This window comes from Sylvia atricapilla, chromosome 2, assembly GCF_009819655.1.
Source record: "Sylvia atricapilla isolate bSylAtr1 chromosome 2, bSylAtr1.pri, whole genome shotgun sequence".
Taxonomy (NCBI): Eukaryota; Metazoa; Chordata; class Aves; order Passeriformes; family Sylviidae; genus Sylvia; species Sylvia atricapilla.
The window spans coordinates 53,616,490-53,638,508 of record NC_089141.1 but is presented as its reverse complement, the minus strand read 5'-3'; the positions used below and the strand labels follow the sequence as shown (position 1 = coordinate 53,638,508).

General features: G+C 38.4%; 1 protein-coding gene across 4 annotated transcripts in view; it reads right to left on the bottom strand.

The window, feature by feature from the left end:
- Window positions 1-22,019, bottom strand: part of ZC3H13 (zinc finger CCCH-type containing 13) — a 47,018-nt gene that overhangs the window by 2,407 nt on the left and 22,592 nt on the right. For 3 of the 4 annotated variants that reach the window (XM_066313297.1, XM_066313301.1, XM_066313298.1), the window contains 11 exons: window positions 21,258-21,455; window positions 19,678-19,851; window positions 16,564-16,874; window positions 15,085-15,549; window positions 13,912-14,094; window positions 10,314-10,863; window positions 9,543-9,646; window positions 8,103-9,131; window positions 6,625-7,134; window positions 3,375-3,530; window positions 2,614-2,814 (listed from right to left, as the gene is read on the bottom strand). In XM_066313297.1, coding sequence (XP_066169394.1) covers window positions 2,614-2,814; window positions 3,375-3,530; window positions 6,625-7,134; window positions 8,103-9,131; window positions 9,543-9,646; window positions 10,314-10,863; window positions 13,912-14,094; window positions 15,085-15,549; window positions 16,564-16,874; window positions 19,678-19,851; window positions 21,258-21,455 — 3,881 coding nt within the window. The remainder of the gene's footprint in view (window positions 1-2,613; window positions 2,815-3,374; window positions 3,531-6,624; window positions 7,135-8,102; window positions 9,132-9,542; window positions 9,647-10,313; window positions 10,864-13,911; window positions 14,095-15,084; window positions 15,550-16,563; window positions 16,875-19,677; window positions 19,852-21,257; window positions 21,456-22,019) is intronic. The other variant, XM_066313300.1, reaches the window with a different exon arrangement.

Here is a 22,019-nt window from a genome sequence, read left to right as displayed (position 1 = left end):
AATATTCTAATTTACAGTGACCAACCAGTACAAGACACAAAATCCTATAGAATCTACATACAGCCTATAAGAACTACTACATTACCATACTGTGTTATATTTCAAACTCTAAAAACTACTCTTTAGACTTTTCTGTTTTGCTGCATTCACCTTTGGATCCCTTAGCCAGCAGAAAGGTATTGTTCAATCAAAAGGGATTCTCCTTCAGCTAGCTAAGCTATTGTTTTCAGGTTATATAGTAACTAAGACTCAGTATCCTACAACTTAAAGTAAGCTTTCATTTCTATTTTGCTTATAAGTTTCATATTTTCAGAATATTTTGCTAAGCAATCATATTTATAAGGTTTCCCTGATTCATCTTCCCCAACAGTGGCTGAGTCCAATCCAGCTGCCTCTATATACTAAAGCTGGGTGTTCAGCAGAGAATTTAACACCTCATTCAAGATGTGAAGAACCCTGGGGAAAATACAGCATTTAAAAGCAAAGACCACCCCAGCAGTTTGGCAGCATGAACACAGAAGAGGACAAAGATGCATTTTTTTAACCACTCAGAACCTGGATGAAACTCAGTAGGTTTTTAAACAAGGTGAAAAGAAACAAGAAAGTTACATGAAATGAAGGGCAGATTAAAGAGCACTGCACTGAAGTCAAAGACAACCTCCATGGACAATCAAAAAATGGAAATAAGTGACAAGACACAAAAAGGCCACTGCAAAGGTAACACGGACAGCTTGCAGTGTCTTCTCAGGTGCCAGATGCTTGCTGAGCATATCTGGCAAGTAAGCATGTCCATATCCTTAGAGGAGCAATTGCATATAATACAGGGCAAGTCAGTTAAAAATCTCAAAATCATCACATAATACAGATTTTTGTTTCCAAAGAAAAAATTATTTAGAAAGCACGCCCTGAAACAAGGTATCACTTCCCTACTTCCTGCATTTAACAGCATTACTAGAAATACTTCAATTTGTTCCTTAACAGAGATGGGAACACCAACCTCAGGAACAAGACAGGGAGACAAATTATACCACCATGAAGTCCAGAGTGAAAACACTACTTTTTCACTGCTACACACACTGAGCACATCTAGCCCAGATTCACTCAGTTTTCAGGTCACCATATTTGTGCCTTTCTTTAGAATATATGTGCTGTGGCTGTGTAGTCTCTACACAGAGAACATTCACCTGGCAGACTGCAGAGGAAGTGCATACGCTTGAAAGCCTAGTGGCAGTGTAGAACTCTGATGTGTGACAGACTGCACACACCCACCAAAGGGAAATCAAGAGAGGCACTTCAAATTCCCCGTACTCTCCAGAGCAAGGTTCTGCTGAATCCAAGTATACTTAAGACAGTCCAGAGGCAGTGCTGGAGAGCCTCCTATTACCAGTAAGGACTTTACTTCTAGGGAAGCATGCAAGGATTGCTAAGATTGTTTCAGGTATCATTTTAAACAGCCAGGTGGAATGATCCTGCAGTGCAGTTGCTGTTGCAAGGAATCCCTGGTAAGAATTGTTGAAGTATACAGCAAAATTAAAGCTTACATTAAAGAGAGACACATAGTTCATACCTCACTATATCAGTTCGTACACTCAGGAAGACTCAATCTTTGTCTCAAAAAAAAAAATAGTAGGAGCAGTAGTAACAGCTCATGATTAATACAGTTAAATGATTTAAATGGCTCAAGCAAACAGTGACATTGATGGAGATTAGCACAGTGAAAAAAAGTTTGGGATTTTTTCCCCCACTAACCTGAGACTGTGAGGTTAACAAGACAACTGCATAAAGAATAATGTAAAGTGAAAGGTATTGTTTCAAATTAAGAACTAGAACTTACAGAGTAAAAAAACCCATGAGCTCTGCAGATACTATTATTTATAAGCCACAATTTTCTAATTTAGATCCTGCAATAATTTGCATAGATGTCTTACAGAAAGCAGTTGTTTCATAGTCCTAAAAGAACCATTCTACCATGCAAGTTGTTGCAAGCAGCTCAACTGGTTCCTGGGGTGTGAAGGAGAAAAATTAGTATTCTTTCTCATGGAAAAGCCCTGCTAACACTCACAAATGTAGCAAACAGCACTAGTAAAATTGATGCCTATCCCATTTATCATGCATGTCTTATGACATACGCCTTGTCCAAATTCCAAACCTGTAAACTGCTGAATTTCCCACTTTTAGTAGAGATATAATATATATATCACTTAGTGCCTTCATTCTGATCCAACACCCCTATCCATGAATTCTAGAAAGCATCCTTAGAATGAAAATAAGAAATCTTATTTCTTTCTTGAAATACTGCTAGTAGTTCACTGGAAAAGATATTTAGCTAAGAAATTGCACTTTAGGCTAGGAAAGCATGCACGGTCTCACAAAAAGAATATTTCACTAAGATACCAGCAATTTTGTTTTGTTTAATAGTCTAGACCTCCTCAGCATTGCTGGAATCAAAACACTAATCCAACTAACATGCTGCTGGTATTACATTTCTGTAATTTTCACATGATACTCATTATACACTTTCTGTGGTCTTGAAACCTAAAATAATGAACTAATGCACATTTCATAAGGACTTTTTCACTACACAAAAGACAGTTTAATCCCTGCAGAAGTTACCTTTAGGTTTTTCTAACACTCTCTGGCATGTCTCTTTTATTTTGGTGAAGAGCTCTGGTCCTGCCAATCGCTTGGAAATGCCAACTCTCAACATAACAGCACCTGGTGTGAATTTTAAGAGTGCAGCGCCAGGCTCACGTGGTTCTTTTGGCTGCTTTGGCATAAGACTGGACCAGTCTACATCTATAACATCCACTGGATCTGCAAAAACATCGACAGAGAATAAGTTACCACACCAGTACCCCTTGCCACAGCTGATTAACTTCATACGCTGTGTACATGGCAGTCTCCTGAAAGCAATAGATGTATTAGATGAACATTGTTCTGCAGTCCTCTTGGACCCTTCAGGTAAGAATGTCAAAACTCACTTGGACGGGTGGAAAACAGAAGAAATGCAAAAAGAAATAGGAATAAAAAGGATTAAAAGAAACTAACCCATGCCTAATATTCTGCTTTATTTTTATTGCAATCCCTTTGTGAAAGGTTGCTCAGATCCTGCTAAGCCAGCAGGTTTGGGCATATTACTTATGCATTCAGGAAAGTCACAATACAACTGAACATGCTAAGATAGATTCAAATTAAATGCTCAGAAAGCTAGTTCACACAGCCCAGGTTACCCAACTGAACTCAGGACAATTAGACCAATTCCATTCTTCCCAATGCACTTGGAAAGCATTCAAGCACAGACAGAATCTGCTCACAGACTGCACTCCTAATTGTAATCTGTATATTCAAATAATCACAAAGGAGAGTTGATATACTTTTACCAGGCATCTTCTCATCCTCTTGTTGATCCTCACGCTTTTCAGCATCACCTGCCAGAATTTCATCCAGTTCATCATCACTGATTGGCTCATATTCTCCAGCACCAGACCCCAGGGACTGCACATCATTAGTCTTTGTTTCATCCTCTCCTCCTACAGAGACAGATACATACTGTAGCTTTAAAGCAATCATATTTGTTTTCTAAACATGCTGTACACTGCCTGAAGACAAAAAAGGTTTAGCAAACTAAACTGCTAGCTTTTAGGAACAAGTATATTCAACATAAAAACTTGTATTAACCCACAGAAACAGTCAAGTTATTCCTCCCATACACAATGTGGCAGTTTAAATTTTACATACACTGGTCAATTTTTGGGGGCAGTATTAGTGAAACTGCTCAGGGAAGGCCATTTTCACGACATACATGTTGATTATCTGATATCTGACATGTAGTTTATAATAATAAATAGTTTATAAAAATCTAAGTAAGTGCCACAAAGTCTTTCAGATGCTTTAGCAAGTTAATCTAAAATCAGGATTTAGTCCAAAGCTCCTAAAATAAGTAACAAACTCCAAAATACAAAAAGGTAACAGGTATCCCGAATGAAACAATTATGTACAGAAATTTAGACTGTTTGTAGCAGTCACAAGGAGAGCTTTTAGAAAACCATGCCAAACTTCTTTTAGTTGCTGACTTCCTTTCCCTCCATATACTATCTGCATACAAAAATACACGTGCTGTATGTGGAAACATATTCCTTAGGACCTGTGAACACAAGACACTTAAACACTGAATTTTGCAGTTCACAAAAGGGACATCCTCTCACCTCCAGACTGAAAGATCTGACTCCAGCACTTAAAAATTCCATTGCTCTGAACTCAGACTTCATTACATTTCTCCACCATGATTACTAGCAAGGAGTTGTGCCACGCAAACTGGACAGAATTTACAGGGATCTTCCTCTGTGGATGACTATTCTGATACGTGTTATCTCCCTTAGCCAGATTAAAACTGCTTCTATTTTAAGTTTTGCCCGATTCTTTGGGTTTTGTTTTTTTTGTGGTTTGTTTTTTTTTTTTTTTTTTTGGCTTGCCTTTGCTGGGGAAGAGAAAATAGTCACCTCAATTAGCCTAAAAATCATCAAGGAAAAAGCAAGTAAAAGACAAGCCAATAATGCATAAACAAACTACTTAGACCATCTGGCAATGCTTTGGAGGAAGCATATAGCATCTTAGGCATTATTTAACCACACTCCTAAAGCAAACATATTAGGGTCAAAACCCTAAGACAATTTAATAATATCCCAACATACTCTGTTAAGACAATACACAACAGTAATTTCCCCAAGTAAACACCAGATACCTCCCCCTAACATCATCACATTTGGAAACTGTACTTAGTTTTGTTTTCTAACAAGTTTTTTCCTTTTTAGAAAGGAGAATAAGGTGATTTGCACTAGATTTCATTTTGTGTCTTACTACTTTAAATATTCACTGCCTGTAAGATCCATCTGCTGCATCTACACTGATGTACCAAATCTACTAGTTCACCAGTACTACATGCCTGGACCCATTAAAAATTTACTGTATAAAGAAATGGAAAATAATACAATTCATAGTTCTCAACACGTAATTTTTTTAAAATACTTTATATTTGGATTTCAAGTAAAAGTTTGATAATTTCTAGACTATCTTTTATCATTCTTATGTGGAAGTGTACTTTTATATTAATTCTGCATTAAAAACTGAACATACTCAGCTGAACGGAGCAATGTTAAGAGGAGTTACAAAGTAATGAAAGACCATGAACTATACTAAACCTTAGAAAACCACAACCATGCTATATAGAGTATGCTTTAATAAAATGGAATGCCATCTAAGTATTTCCCAAAATAGATTTTCCTAAAAAAAATTAAGAAATCCTAAATATACCTAACTCCCTACTATAATCTGCAGAATTCAGAACACAGCCTCTGAAAAACAGACAAAAGAATACACATACACTGAAAGGCTAGACTTAGGAACATATTTAACATGTACAGCCTATATAGTTAAAGGTGCCCTCTTGGAAACAGGTCATGTGCCCAAGAATGGCCTTTCATTATCTCTTTTCTCAAGCTACCACATGGTACTCTCAGATTTATCACATCATGCTTTTCCTCCAGCTTAAAAATAGTTAATTCTGTCTATTGCAGCAAAAGTAGACTTTTAGAGGCTCACTTCAAATACTGTCTTTGTCTGTCAAGTGCTTCCACTCCACAGATAATCTTCTTAAATGAAACTTTCTCAACAGGATCTCTCAACTCTAAAGACCACTTTAAGAGTAATCAGGTAGGAGACCTAAGTACTAAATATTCCTCACCACCCTCTTGAGACAGCATTTGATTTAACTGCCCAAATTAACAATGAACACTACAGGTAACTCTTACTAAGAAAGGCACACACAATGAGCAGAACCATAACATACAACAGTTACTCTGGATTTAGACTCTTGTTTCTTTTATGTTGCTCCTATGAAAGCCAACTCGCTATTCTTGCAAAGCTCAAGCTTTTAATCCATGTGACAAACTGTCAGGAGTTTGTTAGTGTTTACCCCTCACTGACTTTATCAATTCTATGCATGCTTCCCTCAGTACCATTAGGGCCAGCAAAATGAAGCTGCATTTTCAGCTGATATTACTGAGATCACCTCAGATAAGGTTAGATCAGGAAAGATCTGTAAGATTACCTCAGGAAAGCTATTTTTGGACTACTGTGCCAAGCCATACATATGTTTCACCTACTAATCATACAAACAGTTCTGTGATAATTGGGCTCTGGCTGAAAAAAACCCAAGAAACAATTTCAAGTCCACACTCTTTTTTTTTTTTTTTTTTTTTCACTCATTACCTGTCACTCCCAAAATAAGAAACAGATCTTACAATGATATAAGAAGGCAATCAAATGTAGGTGTTATCTTTTTGTAAACTGCCTATTCAGAAACATTACATTTTGGTGAAAATATCTCAGACAATTTATGCTTCTTTGCCTCAAGACTTCTCCAGAAATTAAGAAACAGCACTAGCACAATTAACAGTAAGGAAGATGCTCATCAGATTTTTCTCATTATCTTCTTCCACAGCAGAGAAGCTGAAGCCAATAAGCCTTTCAGTAGAAAATGATTGCAATATAGCTCAGTTCAGCACTATGCCAAAAGAAAAAGAATAAAATATTTGTTAATCCAGGTTCTTTGCCAGAATAGCTCACCTTCTACACTCTCTACTTTTTCAGCCTCGTTTCCATCTTCAAAGCCTTGTAAAGATCCTAAATCTTTGTCTGTTTTTTCCTTCTCTGAAGCCGCTGAGTCCCGGCAAATACCATCAAACTCCTTATCGTGATCTCTGTCCAATTTTGTTTCACTGTGCTTTGTTGATTCCTTTTGAGAGGAGATGTCAAGAGTTCTCTCTCTCTCTCTTTCAGCAGTATCAGGCAGCTGTCGGTCTCTCTCTCTCTCCAGCTCCCGTCTTTTCTCCCTCTCCCTCTCCCGCTCCCTGAGTCTCTCTCGCTCCCGGCTCCTCGGCCAGTCTTTGTCCACATCTCGGTCCCAGTCTCTCTGTCTCCCCTCTCTCCTGTCTCTCTCTCGCTCTCGATCGTGTTCATGTCGATCTCGCTCCTGAAGCCTTTCCCTGCTATCAAAGGACCCAGATCTGGAATGAACCTGACGATCCGACTCAGGGGAACTTCTTCTGGAACTGTGGCTTCTTGAATCTTGACGATCTGAATAAAAGATTATATGTAAGCATGACTATGATGCATAAATGTAACACTATTTTACTAGACCAAAGCATTTTAAAGATTCCGGTATGAAAATACACTTCTCAAAAGCATCATATTCAAATTAATAATGCTTTCAGATTGCCTTAGAAGATTTAACCTTACTTCAAAACATGAGGTAACTTTTCCCACTTCCAAAAAAGAACTTCAGTGGCTACTTTCTACTGAAGGTATACAATCATACACACTGAACTCAGAAATTTAGGCTTGGGGGAAAAAGAAAAGAGAATCACAGCAAAATTCAAAATTTTTATAACATGTCCTCTAAAAGCTAGGAATGCTTTAGTTAACAGATGAATTCAGAAAAATAATTTCAGACATATAACCATGAGGAGAACAGAGAGTCAAAATGCTTTCGGAAGGAGGTATTTTTGTATTGATGCTGTTTAAGTTTTAAAGTATTTTACCTGTTTTTTTCACAGCAACTACACACATTAAAAAAATGTGACTATTTTGATTGGCAATGAAGATGATTTCCATGTGCCTATTAGAAGTATGCCTAACAGGAACCATAAAAGACTACCTGATTTTGCATAATTTCAGGAATTTCCTTAGCAAAATTAACACTAGTAATGAATTTAAGAACATTATTTAGATTATAAAACAACTTCAATGTTCTGTTAGCACAAGCATTTTCTCCATGAGGTTCTTCTGTCCTACAAATTACTTTATTCCACAGACAGTATGAACCAAATCCAACTGAATGTTTTGGTGTAAACAAAATGGTAATCCTGCCCACTGAAAAAGCAGCTTTTCAAACATGTTAACACTTGCAGGAATCCTAATTCATTCCAGTTTTACAGTGAAAGGCAGACAGCACCTCCCTCCCCGGTCACACTAATTAGAGCCATGAAGAACAATTTGGGCTTGTACACAGAATGACACGGTCTCACTAAAATATATCTTATTACCTGAAGATGTGCTGCGACTGGGTTCCCCTCGTTTCAGCTGATCAATTCGGGACTTCCTTTCAGTGATTTCTAAGCTTTTCTTCTCCCTCTCCCTGTCCCTGTCCCTATCCCTGTCCCTGTCCCTAGAGCTACTGTGCAGGATCCTCTTCCGTCCAGTCTGATCGTCTCCGCTGCGATGCGCTGACTCATTGGAGGGGGATCTAAGCCTGCTGGAGGCATGGCTCCGATTGCTGCCGAGGCTGCTGCTGCGCTTCTGGTCCACAGGCTTACGGTGTGGTCCATCCTCTATAGTAACATGAGGGGCTTCCACCTTTTCTCCCCTTGTCCTGTGACTTTTTCTATGGGAATCCTCAGTGGTTCTTTCTGGAACAACAATGTCACCACGTTCAGGAACATCTTCATCTGACCAGTCACTAAATGTTGTATCTTCTCTTTTTGTGGGGACTTCTGCCACTGCTTTCTCAGGTGGTGCTTCAACCAATTCTTCTTTATTTACAGGAGGGGTTCTTGGGCCCTTTTTCTTTTTATGATGTGGAACAATTTCTTCATCAGAAACTTCAGAATCACCCTTGGATCTCTTCCGCTTTTTCTCCACATTTTTCCTTTTTTGACCTTTTTTAGGAGAAAAGACCTGGCTTTCCTCAGGTGCTGGTTCATTAGCATACCTTTCCACCCCACTGTCATCATCTTTCTTCTTCTTCGTGGCCTTTTTCTGTATCTTAGACTTCTTCTTGTTGTCATCAAGCATTCTATCAGAAGCATCTCTTTCTTCAGAAGGACGGTTTCCAAGATTTTCCTTAACCCTGGACCGGGAACCTTCTGAAGCATCTGGTTGCTCTCTTTGCTTATCTGCTGAAGAAACCCTCTCTTTAAACTCTGGTTCTTCATAGCGCCGGGAACTTTCCTTTCTGTCCGATTTTCGCTCTTCATCTTTCCAGCGGCTCTGCCGCTCCTCCGTGACGTGAGAGGGGCTCAGTGACCGGGATTCTTGCGGCCGCACAACCTGGCTCAGGAGTCTGTGCTTTTCATCTGCAAAATGCAAAAAAGAATATGTCTTGAGTGTGTACGAAGGAGAATGTGCGAGCATTTGCTGTCTTCTGTGTGCCAAAGAAAGTGTTCCATTAAAACACATAACCTATCATTTCAGTTAGATTTCTTAGGTTTTTCTACTGCTGCAGCAGCAAAAGACAATTTCCAATCTGGTAAACATGCATCTTAAACAGGGGCTGTGGAAGTCACTGTCACCTAGCAGACATAATACACAGTGACAAAATGAAGATAAACAACAAATAAAGATGAAGAAAAATGGAAGTCCTCATAAAAATATGGGGAACACTTACAAAACTTTCCCCATGTTTTTTCTATCTAAAATTGCAAGTTATTTTCCACAGACAGAAGATAACCTGTGTCCAGCTGCAGAGAGAGCCCACTCTCACTTACTTTTATCATCTCCACTGTTGTAAGCATCACTATCAGGGGAATGATCACGGCGACGTTTGGGTGACTGACGGGGACTTGGACTGCTTTCGTTTCTGTGACGCTTCCTGAAAAAGAACATGCACCACCAAACTTCTTCAGGATGCTCTGAGTTTATCATCAATACAATCACTGAAGTCTAAGCACTTCATACAAAAGACATTTAAAGATGTCATGAAGTTCTGTAGTTTTCTAAGCTGCCATTCCAAGTAACAGCTATGCACTTAAAGGAAGCATAACACATATACTGGGGATATTTTTCACACCTTCACTGGTAGTCTTCTGGTGCTGGAAATTTGGTAGTGCAAAGGGTAATGCATGTTCCAAAGAAATTTAATTAACAAAGTCACAAACCTTGACCTAGATAGCTGCTATTTGAATTTCAGACTTCATAATGTACCACAGTTTTCTACTACGTTTCCATTAATGATTGTATTATTAAAGGCAAGACAATTCAAGCATGCATAAAAGGGAAAATTACATCGTCCAGCTCAACTATTAACTCATATGTAGTTACATGATTCAGCACTAATAAAACACTGGAATAACTTCACCAATCTGGGGGCTACCAGCATGTGCCACACAGATGCAGGGGGGACAGCTCCAGACCAAGACTATGCATAAACAGGATGCCTTCTTCCTTAAGATACTCCCTTGTCTACTAATTTACCAAATTCAACAGTTAAAGACTGCCTTTTTTTTCCTTTGACTGAAGTAACATTTAGATTCACTCACTTGGATTTTCTTTCCTCATGAACATCTCTTGAGCCTCTTTCTTCTCGAATATCTTCTCTCTTATCTCTGCGGTCTTCCCTTCCTTTTTCTTTGTCATCCCAGTCTCTCTGGCGGTCTCTTTCTTTGTCTCTGTCTCGACCTCTCTCCCTTTCGCGCTCCCGCTCTCGATCTCTCTCTCGTTCTCGCTCCCTTTCTCGTTCCTCCCGCTCTCTCTCTCGCTCCCGCTCCTTCTCCCTCTCCCTCTCTCGTTCCCTTTCCCTGTCGTGGTCTCTGTCTCGGTCCCGTTCACGGTCTCTTTCTTTGTCCCGCTCTCTGTCCCTCTCCCGCTCCCGAGCACGATCTCGTTCCAACTCTCTTTCTTTCTCCCTCTCTCTTTCCCGGTCTCTTTCTCTTTCCCTCTCTCGGTCCCTCTCCCTTTCCCGCTCTCTCTCCCGGGCCCTTTCATCTCTCCTGTCATCAGACCGATCCACCCTTCGCTCCTCTCTCCTCTCATCCCGGTCGAGATCATCACTCCGTCCTTGGTGTCGTGCCGGTGAGCTTGCTCTCTGATCTGCAAACAGAAGCAGCTTTGATTACCAAGTGCTAAACAGATAAACACTGCTTCAACTACACTAATAAAACAAAGAGCCTTTGTCTTGACAGTCTAGATCTTGGTTTGCATTAAATGACAAGCAACTTCCTGCAGAAACATGAATATTCCCTTTAGGGAGGAAGGAAGACAAAAAGCAGAAGAAATTTTTAAAGAATTTTTCGACATTTAGGAAGTAGGCTTTGCTTACTTCAACAAAAGTTGCCAAAATTTTTTTTAATTTTCTACCAGATTTTTCTGAATGGCGTCAAAAGACAATGTAGCTATTACAATTGCCTTACCCAATGATTTCAAATCTGGTGTAAGATCTTAAAAAGCTGGGAATGCCATGCATAGGAAATGTTAAGACTTCCATACAAAGATTTTACTTCCTTAATCTATTACGAGTCAAGTGCTTTACAAGGACTCAAGCTATTTACAATACAGAGTAAAAGTTTCTGCAAAATTAGAAAGCCTAGCTTGTCTCATCACAGAAGATGTACAGAAACAGACAACCAAATCTACAACACAGGGAGAGGCAAGGATGAAATAAGGGAAGTAGAGCTGCCAGAAGTTTTCATTCGTGTCCACTGCAGAATCTTAAAATTTAGGAATCTCAGTTTGTTATTCAGACAGTGGATTAGAGTCAGAAGGAAAATTAAACATGTCGAAAATTACTGATCCAGAAGAACAGTGAAATCTGATTTATCCAATTATATTTACTCTCCACAGACTTATCTACATGTTTTTCATTGTATTTTGGTTATTTTTTGAGTATTTCTATAAGTTTTGACTGCTTCATAGCAATTTCTACGCTATTTTAGTAGTATTTGAGCTGCAACAAATCAATAAAACTATTTTCCTACAACATATATATAAAAAAACTATACAAAAGAGGACAAAAATGGCATGAACAGAAGTTGGTATTTCTCACTCCATTACTCTGAGGCTGAGTGCACTTTGCTGTAAATTGAGGCAATGTCCACTAGGCGTGAGCAGGCAGAGTTTGGACTAAATCAATAAAATGTGAATTTCCGTCAGTTTAATCAATTTTCATCTCTGAGTGAATTAACAATGATTTAGTGTTCCCCTGTTACCATGTAAAATTGAAAGCAAAGCTGAGTGACATTTCTGCCTTTTTAAAAAAGTAAACCATCAATCCACGCAATCAGTTCCATGAACAGGTTTCACATTCTTTTAATGGGGTCTACAACACTGTAATATGATTTAGTGTGCATACCAAGTATTAGATTTTATAAAGAAATTCTGTAACTCCTATTTGTTATGTCAGTTTTGGTGACAAAATACCCCCATGAAAGTCTTATGCAAATCAAATACTGCAAGTGTATTAGACAATTAAATGCAGATAGTCAGCACTTCTTATGTGACTTCATTTTTTGAAGTACTGTTTGGAAAGTGGTTGTTTGGAAAACTCCCATATTTGCCTTAGCTGAAAAAAGACAGCTCGAATTTGCAAGCTTGCATTTTAAAATCACCCTCCTTGCATATTATAGAACCAAAATCTATCTCAGTTTTTCTCACAATGACACATATTAAAACTGTAGTCTAATTAGGGAAACTGTCTTGAATTATAACTCTGAGGATTTACATATACAAAAAGTGATCTAAATTTTTAAGGAAGAAGACAATAAATTTTGAATGCACACTCTATATTTTTCCCCCAAAGGGAAACACAAACCATTCAAAGCAACTTCCTTACTAGAAATTTCTTTTGTTGTTGTTACATACTTTTATTTCCAAGGTTTCTTCTGATGGTTGGGGGTTTTGTTTTGATTTTTTTGGGGGGTGGACGTTTGTTGTTTTTCCTAGTAAATTAAGAAGTTGGTAGGATATGAAGGGCACAAAATTATATTATATATATGTAGCATTTATTTGGGCTGAGGAAGTGAAAGAGATGAAAGCTAGACTGCAAAAGCCAACCCCCAGGACACACTCAAGTCTTCAGGATTTTTCAGCTGACATGAAAAAGGAAGCCTGGAGTTTAGGTCTGTTGAAATCCTGCCTTGAAGATGAGAGAGAATTTGAAGCTGAGCCTTTCACAAGAACAAGCAACAGATCTGTTTCAATAGGCTAAAAACTATCTTTCAAAGTGGCATACAAAATATCTCTTTGAAAAACTGAAATTACTCAGCAGCTAGAATGTATCTATCACCCTTAAACCAAAACTCATGACAGAAAATAACCAACTGTAATTTTATGTTTAGTCTTCACAGCTCCTCTTTTAATTTCCGCGCTATTTTCATTTCCCTGACTCTTCCTGTTCTCTTAATTGGTGAGCAATATAAATATATTCCAGAGTGTAAGCTGGTACTAAGTTCCTTCAAGCCAACACAGTACACTTTCTGGTACAGAAGTCTGACATCTTGCACACTATGTCAAAGACTACTATAAGTCTTGCATGCTGTTTTCATGACCACTGGTATCTGCATCAACGTTTACTAGCTAATTATTATTGACAACAGCAAAGCCCTCATCACTATAAAACTCCCCAGACAACAAATTTTTGAATTAGGCATGAATTTAAATTGTCACTTACTTTAGTAGCAAGTAGTCCATAACTGTCAGTCTGGTTCAGGCCTTCCCCAAAATGCACTCAAGCAATTTACAGTACAAAAGCATAATGTTTCTATACAGACAAACAGTACCAGCAATGAAACGCAATCATGACTCTAAGCTTATATGGACCCTAAGCTTAACAGGTTTATGTAACATGAAGTGGAGGAGGAGGCAAAAACACTGTAAAAAAAATTTTACAGTGAAGTTGTACAATGAAATCCCTTGAATATTTTAAATACTAGTTAGATAAATAAACACAGAAGATACCAACATCAAGCCATAGCCAATGAACGATCATCTTCTATCAAGGATAGGAGTAGTGTCACTGTGTGGTGTCAGATGAGCTATTTATGATTTTGTGGAGGCAGAACAAGGTAGAAGAAGGAAGGAAACATTCATTCATACATGTACATTTGCCTACAGATGTATGAGCAAAAACAGACACTGAAATACCTCTTTCTCTGTTGTCACGCCTATCCCGTTCACCATGTCTTCTTTCAAAGGAGGAATCCCTTGCTTGATCCCGACTGTCATAGCGATCCCGATCAGTGTAGCTACTCCTTGATTCCCAGCTGTCGTGGTAGTTCCCACTACTGCTGTGACTGTCAACCTGGGATCCTCTAGTTCCCCGACTCCCTAATGGAGATGCAGCAACACAAAACATGAGCTTCCGCACATAAGGAAATCCACTAATCATTTATAACAACTATGTATTAACATCTAATAAATTTGAATTAGCTGTTCACAGACCTAAGATTGTAGCATAAAACTCTAATCAGTATCTCAAATTGCATATGTTTTAACTATAAAGTTCTTATTTGCAAACTGCAAAATCAAGACTTTCTAAATCCTCATTCCCTGCTCATAGTACAAGGTCTCCTGACTAGAAAGATCAGTCCAAAAGCCAGTTGGCAATTGTTCTGTGTAGGCTGTAAGCTAATAGACAGTGCAGCAAGAATAGGCAGAGAAAGCAGAGATCATTCTCCATGTAACAACTGTATGCAATTTCCCTAACAAAAATGTCACAACAAGCCCAAAAGAGCCAAATAAATTACAGATTATTAAAAGTTGCTATTTATTATTATCATAATTATCATTATTAATGCATTCGACTTCAGAAACCATTTTAAAGATTAAAGTCACACTTTTTGGAAATCGGATGGGGCAAGGTGGTGAGGCAGGTAGAGGTGGGTGTGTGTGAAGATGGTTTTCAGGCCCCTATGACATGCAGTTGTTTTTGAAAGACCATAAGAAACTTGCTGCCTAGAGCTTTGAGATGCATTACCCCCTGTGAATTTTCCACTACACATCAGCCTCTTACTGTGTTTGTAGCCAATGGGAAAACCTAGAGTGGCAGAAACATTAAACAGAGTGATGTAAGGGTAAGGCTTTGTTTTAAAATGGGACAGCAGAATACCAATGTTATGCCACTTTAATGAATAGAGAACACAGAAACGCTCTAAATTTCAACAACAGTTTTATATTAAAGACAGAAGAATTGGACACAGCTTTAAAAGTGTGAACTATTTGGCATTCTTGCATGTCAAATATCTAACAAGGCAGTATGAATGCAAATATTCAATCTTCAATGATAGGGACACATGAATTTTTTAAATTATGCAATACCTTTGTCAGATAATTCTGGACCTCTGCCTCGACTTCTGCCAGTTCTATCACTTCTGCTCTCATTTCTAGAGTCACTTCTGGAGTCATTCCTTGTTTCAGCCCGAGAGCTCTCCTCTCTGCCATGGGATCTTCCATAGCTGCGTAAGTCGTCTTGATACTGGTCATCCTTTTTATGGGCATCACGACTCTCTCTGTCCCTGTAGTCATGCGAGTCCCGTGTGGAGCGTGAGTCCCTCTGGTCACGACTGTCTTTGGCATCCCTGCCATAATCCCGGGTGTCTCTGGAGTCTCGAGTATCTCTGGAATCCCGTGGCTCCCGCCGATCTCTGGTGTCTCTCGTGTCCCTCCGATCTCTTCCATCGCGAGACTCCCTGTCATCCCTGTGGTCCCTGGAGGTACTCTGCTCTTGGTCATAATCACGATCATCCCTTGTTTCTCTTTCTTTTTCTCTCTTGCCTCTTGTTTCTGTAAAACATTCAAAAGAGTATTGTATATCTGGCTTAATTAGAGCAAGCAAACACTCAGCACACAAATAATACTAAAATAACATACTCAAAATACACTTAGCAAATCAAAATTAATACATAAGTAGGACAAGACCATGTCAGGTTATCTATCTATGCATCTATTAAGTTTTAAAGATCTTATTCTGAATATGAATCTCTACAGTTATTTGCCCATTCAGAACACAGTAAGTATAATGAAAATAAATGTCAAACATACTAAAGAGTAAGCGCACTTAAATAATTTTAAGGTAGGGTGATTACTCCTCTAATCATAGATTCCTCTTATTTCCTACATACACACAGACACTTCCAAAACATTTGTGGTATCTTTAGACCACTTGTAAGGCATCAGTGCCCTGCTAAAATCTGTTGGTTTGAATTTGGGAGGTCTGATTTGTCTTGGGTTTTTTCTATTACATATTTATAATACTACTGCTACAGGAAGCTAAGTTTACAGCTAGTCTAAAATAGAGCTGACATATGCACTCTTTGTAACCTGTCTCTAGAGGCAAACAGCATGTTTGCTCATCCCATATTGCCCAAATAGAGGGAATGACTGTTTCTTTGCACACACCTCACTTAATGTCAATTACAAAGACAATAGACAGCAATCAGTGCGGACTGGATTTGGGCACCTCACAGAAAAGAGTAATAGTTACTTATGTGTACCCTGCTGTGAAAATCACTTTCCTGCTGACACCACCACTGCATTACATAAGGAACACCCACATAGATATCTGTAAGTGCCTTTACAATCAGTTGAGCCTACATAAGCAGTTCTGCCCAGGGTACTCTAATAGACAGTACCTGCAAACAGCACCACCAGCACAGGCAGAGTAAACACAGACAGCATTTTCTTCACCCCCTTGCCACTGGGATGGGTACACGCAAAGCCACAATTTGAAAATCAAGTTTCAAAATGCAATTTGTAAACAAATAAAAAACAATTCTGAAGTGCTGTTTGCATTCATACCGTCCCGCCTTTCGTGGCGCCTGTCATGAGACTGCGAAGTCCGATCCCGATCGTGTCTTCCCTTGTCTCTTCCAGGAGATCGGTGTCGCGAAGGACTTCGCTTCCTCTGAGGTGGAGAGGAAGAGTGTGGGGGATAGGGGGAAGATGAGCGCCTCACAGGCGGGGAAGCTGTCCTTTGATAGGATGGAGAAGGAGTTCGTTTGCGGTGTGGGGAAGGAGAATGTCTTTGAACAGAGGAGCCTGACTGTGAGGACGAGGAGTGATGTCTGGAGGATATGGGAGAATGATGCTGACCTGATGGAGAAGCAGACCTGCAAGGAAGAGTTAAAACAGGTATATGTGCAGTAATTTGATCTGAAAGGTTCTTAACATACCATGCAGAAAAGCAATTAAAATAGTTTTTGTATTCTCTATCCTCTGACTGCTGAAAATATGTGCTTTTTCTATAAAACATCAAACTTGACTTCCCTCCAGAGTGCCAAGTATATATTTTCAAAATACGCCTATCTTTAAATTATTATTTATTTAATACTCAGGAAAAATTTGTCCAATCAGAATTGTTTTACATAGCTACCAGAATGCAGGAGAAGGGAAGGAGGAGTCAGAAAAAAAATCATTATCTTTTTTCCCATCCCCAAATGAAAACCATTGTTTTCTTCAATATAAAATCGTTTTTTTAGTTCATAATAAAATGACAGATAATTTTACAAGGTGTAACTATAATTTTTTTGTTTACAACAGTATCCAATTCTTTTACAAAGCAACAGTGTCTCCTTCCTATTCATTTTTAACACCTTTTATTGTAAGGATTGATCTTTAAACAATTTTTAGAGCCAGAAAAAACATACATACACCTACTTAAAATGTTAGCAAATGTGAATGTTTACACAAACATGAAAAACTCACATCTGACAGAATAAGAAAATGTATACAATATATTTCTGATCTTTGAAATTCTGTCACCAACTAAAGATAATTTACACAACAGTAAAAAATTTCCTCATAATATAACTAACATGGACAAAAACACACTTCAAGTCTTTAGGCTCAGTAGTGGGGTATTTTTCCCCTTAACAGCATCAAAGGAACTTGAAAGTATCTTTTCTCATGTAATATATACTGTCCTTAACTCCCAACTTCCTTCTACTTCACAAAACTACAGAGATGACAAGAAGAAGAGTGGGAGTTAAAAAGTTTAAAAGATATGGACAACATATCTTCAAAAAATCTCACTGATCCTTAGGAAACAAGTAGCCTGCATGCCTCTAAGATGACAACTCATATACAAATTAAACAGATGACCTGGAATTAGTAATAAAATTTCCAAAGTAGTCAATGTAAATTTCTGTCAGGGCTAGATATGACTGATAGAATCCAAAAGACTTTCATGACTTACTGTTGTTAAACTAAGACTATATTTATTTTTTCCTGTGAAACCATTATTTTGAAACACAGGTTTGCTCAATTTGGCTTGCATGGAAGGCTTTTTCAATGGTATGGGACAAAATATTTAGAATATCCTTCCCTGCTTCTAGCAGAAGGCCCATTTATCTTCCCTGTTTAACATTCCCTTGCACAATACTTGATACAAGTAGGCAATGATGAGCAAAACACTCCATGTCATGTTTAACCCCAGCTAGCAACTAAGTACCACACAGCTGCTCACTCACGCCCTCACCCACCCCCAGCAGGATGGGGAGAAGAATGAGAAAAGGATAAAGCCTGTGGGATGACATAAGAACAGTTTAAAAACTGAAATAAAATAAAATGTAATCATGACAGTAACAATAATAGCAATAAAAAGGGAGATAAAAGAGAGAAGAAGATGAAAACCAAGAGAAACGGTGATGCACAACATTGTTTGCTCACCTCAACTGATGCCCAGCCTGTCCCTAAGCAGCTGGGAGCTGCCGGCCAACTCCCCCAGTTTATACAATGAACATGATGCTCCATGGTATGGAATATCTTTTTGGCCAGTTCAGGTCAGCTGTCTTGGCCATGCTCCCTCCCAGTATTTTGTGCACCTGCTCACTGGTAGGGTGTAGGAAACTGTCATAAACACTACTTAGCAACAACTAAAACAGCTGTGTGCTATCAATATTCTCATGCTAAATCCAAAACACAGCACTGCAGTAGCTACTAGGAAGAAAATTAACTCTATCCCAGCTGAAACCATGACACTGGAGTAAGTTAAAAAACAGGGAGAACAGATTTTTTAGAGACTCCATACTATTGCTCCAGGAGGAACTCTCTTCCCTATGAAAAATCCAACACAGCAAAAATGTCCATCAGTGGCAACCCCCATAAAATAACCTAATGTTGTTCCAGCTGAACTGAGTCACCACAGAAGCCAAACAGTTCGCTTACAACTCCTTGGATGGGTTTTATTTTGTTTGTTTAATGAGCACACAGAAATATGGACGACATCTGGAGCTTCCTCCACCCTTCAACAGAGGTGCAGAAAATAAGAATGCCTTGCTTTCCATTATGGGGCTATGGTAGTATTTAGCACTACTGTTCTAAACCTGAGCTTACACTCTTTCAGGCCAAAGTAAGGAGCCTACTTGATTTTTAATGGGTGATAAAACATTTTTTTCAAAGTCCCAAGAACTAACAGATATGATACCGTCCCCAAAACTTCCTGCAAGAAGCTTTGTACAGCATTGTTTAGCCAGCTGTGCCAGCTTCTCAAGAAAGATGAGCAGAACCAGGACCTGTGTATCACTTTGCCCACTCTAGAATGGAGAAACTGCAGTTTCCCATCCCAAAGGTAAAAGATTTTTCTGTGTCCCACTTTTTAAAAAGGGGACGGTTAGGGAGGGAGAAAGTTCCTGAAGGCTCACAGACTACTATATCTCATATCAGACTTCTGAAGTTCTACCTGAAGGCAAAACATTTGAGAGGAACTGATAAATGGAAATTTCACCATGACTTGTTTTCTTGACATGACAGGTACTCTCAATGTAGTAACCAGGTGAGGAAAAAAAAAAAGCTCAAGTGTTTGAGGCACAAACATATTCACAATAGACATATAAACAAGTAGTCAAACCAAGAGAAGAAGTTTCCAAACCAGAACTATTAAAGGGAATAAAATCCACAGAATTGACTTCCAACCTTCGAGAGGGTGAGAAGTTATGTTTGTGAGTGGTAGACTTGGCTGGAGCTCGGGAGGTTTGCCTTCGCCTTGCAGCAGGTGGTGAGTACTCTCTGGAAGGGGAAGAATTACTGCCAGAGTGATCTGCAGGACTAGGAGACCGTTTCTGTCTACGCGAGCTTTCAGACGGATCCCTGGGAAACATAAACAGCAGCTTGTTTAACAGGGCTAAGATGGCATTAGCACATTTCTAAGAAACTGCAAACACCTCCAAGACACAACCTGTGATTACCACATCAAGATATGTTATATAATCATCTGTTCCAGCTATGATTTCACATATGAAATTACCTTAAGCTAGCAAAACTCAAGAATGCATGATATGCACCAAATTTCTTGCTACACTCGACTGTAAAAACTAGAACATGTTAAAACCAAAAAAAACCTTCTTGTAATTTTGCCTAACATTTCTTGTGGTAGTAAAACAGAATTCTTACCAATGTTGAAATATTTTGCTATGTTATTAAAATACTTCTGTAATATCAGAACTTTTTTTAAGTTTCAAGCTCAGACACATTTTTAAAGGCTAATCTCGGTGGCAAGTGAATGAAAGTAATCTGTCAAAACCTTCAACTATTTCACTGACTGCTCCTCATAGAGATTTGACATCACAACTTCATTTTTACTATGTAGGGAAAAAAAAAAAGACAAAAATCCAGCAGTGAAATATAAGGCTGTAGTTACCACAGCAACATCTGGTTATAGTACAATGATAAGACATGTACTGTCATGATCCTTTCACCACTACCTAGAATGTTCTCTTCTACTGCTTGCAACTTCCTTCTAGTAATGGAGTGTGCAATCATGAGGAAAATAAAATACTCTCAAGTAAGTATGGTGGAATTTATTTAATGGATTAAAAATATATGATTCACTGCTCTTCCAATCCTTAGTCTGCAATGCCACTTACAAAGTAAGACTTAAGAACATGTACCCTACTTTCATCAAGAAAATACAGGACTTAAAAATGCAGTATCTTGTATCTTTCAGCTTAAGCAGACATATATGCTCCAGGAATTAATGGAATAGTCATAGTAGTCCACTCTTTTTAAAATATATAGATATGTATATATGCAAAAGTGAAGCAATTCTAAAAGTAATCTTTGACTACTTCAAAAATACTTGAAGCTACTGAAGATTGTGGAAAGTTTAAATGCATACTGCACAACTTACAAAGGTATTAGTTCTCTAAGATTTCCGAAAAGCGTGCAATCAGACCAGTGAACGACTTCAATAAATTTCAATAAAGATTTTGGCAAATGATCTGTTCCACCGGTGAAGATCCAAGTTCTTGAAAAGTAATGAATCTTTCAAAGGGGCATTTTACAAAACTTACTAAGTTATGTAATTAAAACCTACCAATTTGTTAGTTACAGTCTATCAACCCATCTATATAACATACTGAAAATACTCCATTGTGTACTGAAAAGGTTGTCAGCAAAGTAGGTAATACCACCCTTATTATTCAGTGTTCTATAAAAGATAACTCTAAAAGCAAGGTTACATTACAGTTAAAAGTTAATAATGCAACATAAGTTACCTCTGCTTCTCTTTTTTCTCCTTGTGCCTTTCAAAGTCACGCCCTCTCTCTTTCACCTCCCTTGCCTTTTCTTCTGAACGTTCTTTTGCTTTATGTTTTTCTTTGTGTTTTTTCCCCAGGGAAGTTTCCTCTTGTACTGGGGGAGGAGGGCTAGGGGTACGAGGACCTTTCTTTTTACTCTGGTTACTTTTAGAACTCCTAGAGAGAAATTAACAGGGCAGGAGGGTATAAAAATGAAGATCTGACAACTATTTCAAATAACAATTTCTCAGATGTTGACAGGAAAGTTATAACATAGAAGGCCTGGAAGCTTTTAGGACAGGATTTACCAACTCCCTTAGCAAGCACCATTGAATAGTAAAACTTGACAGAAAAGTGAATAGAAATGGTAAAAATTTATGTTGAGCTCTTCAATTTATAGCTTTTTTCCTGAAGGAAGTGAACAAAAACAGGAATTGCTCTCATTCAGACAGAACCAGTTTTCAAAGATAAAATGCCCTTACATGAACTGCGTACATCAGAAGACAAAAACCATACAGTACCTTGTCTGTTTAGACTCCCATTTCTGCAAGGCAATACCCCAACCATATACATAAAATTACTTGAACTACTCATGTTTTCAGTTTAATGTTAGCTATCTGACAGGATGAAGCATCTAAACACTATTGAATATGCAACTCACAATATGAAATAGTATGTATTTACCACATAATTTACCACTAAGATAAATCCTATGAACTAGGTATCACTGCATAAGCCAGT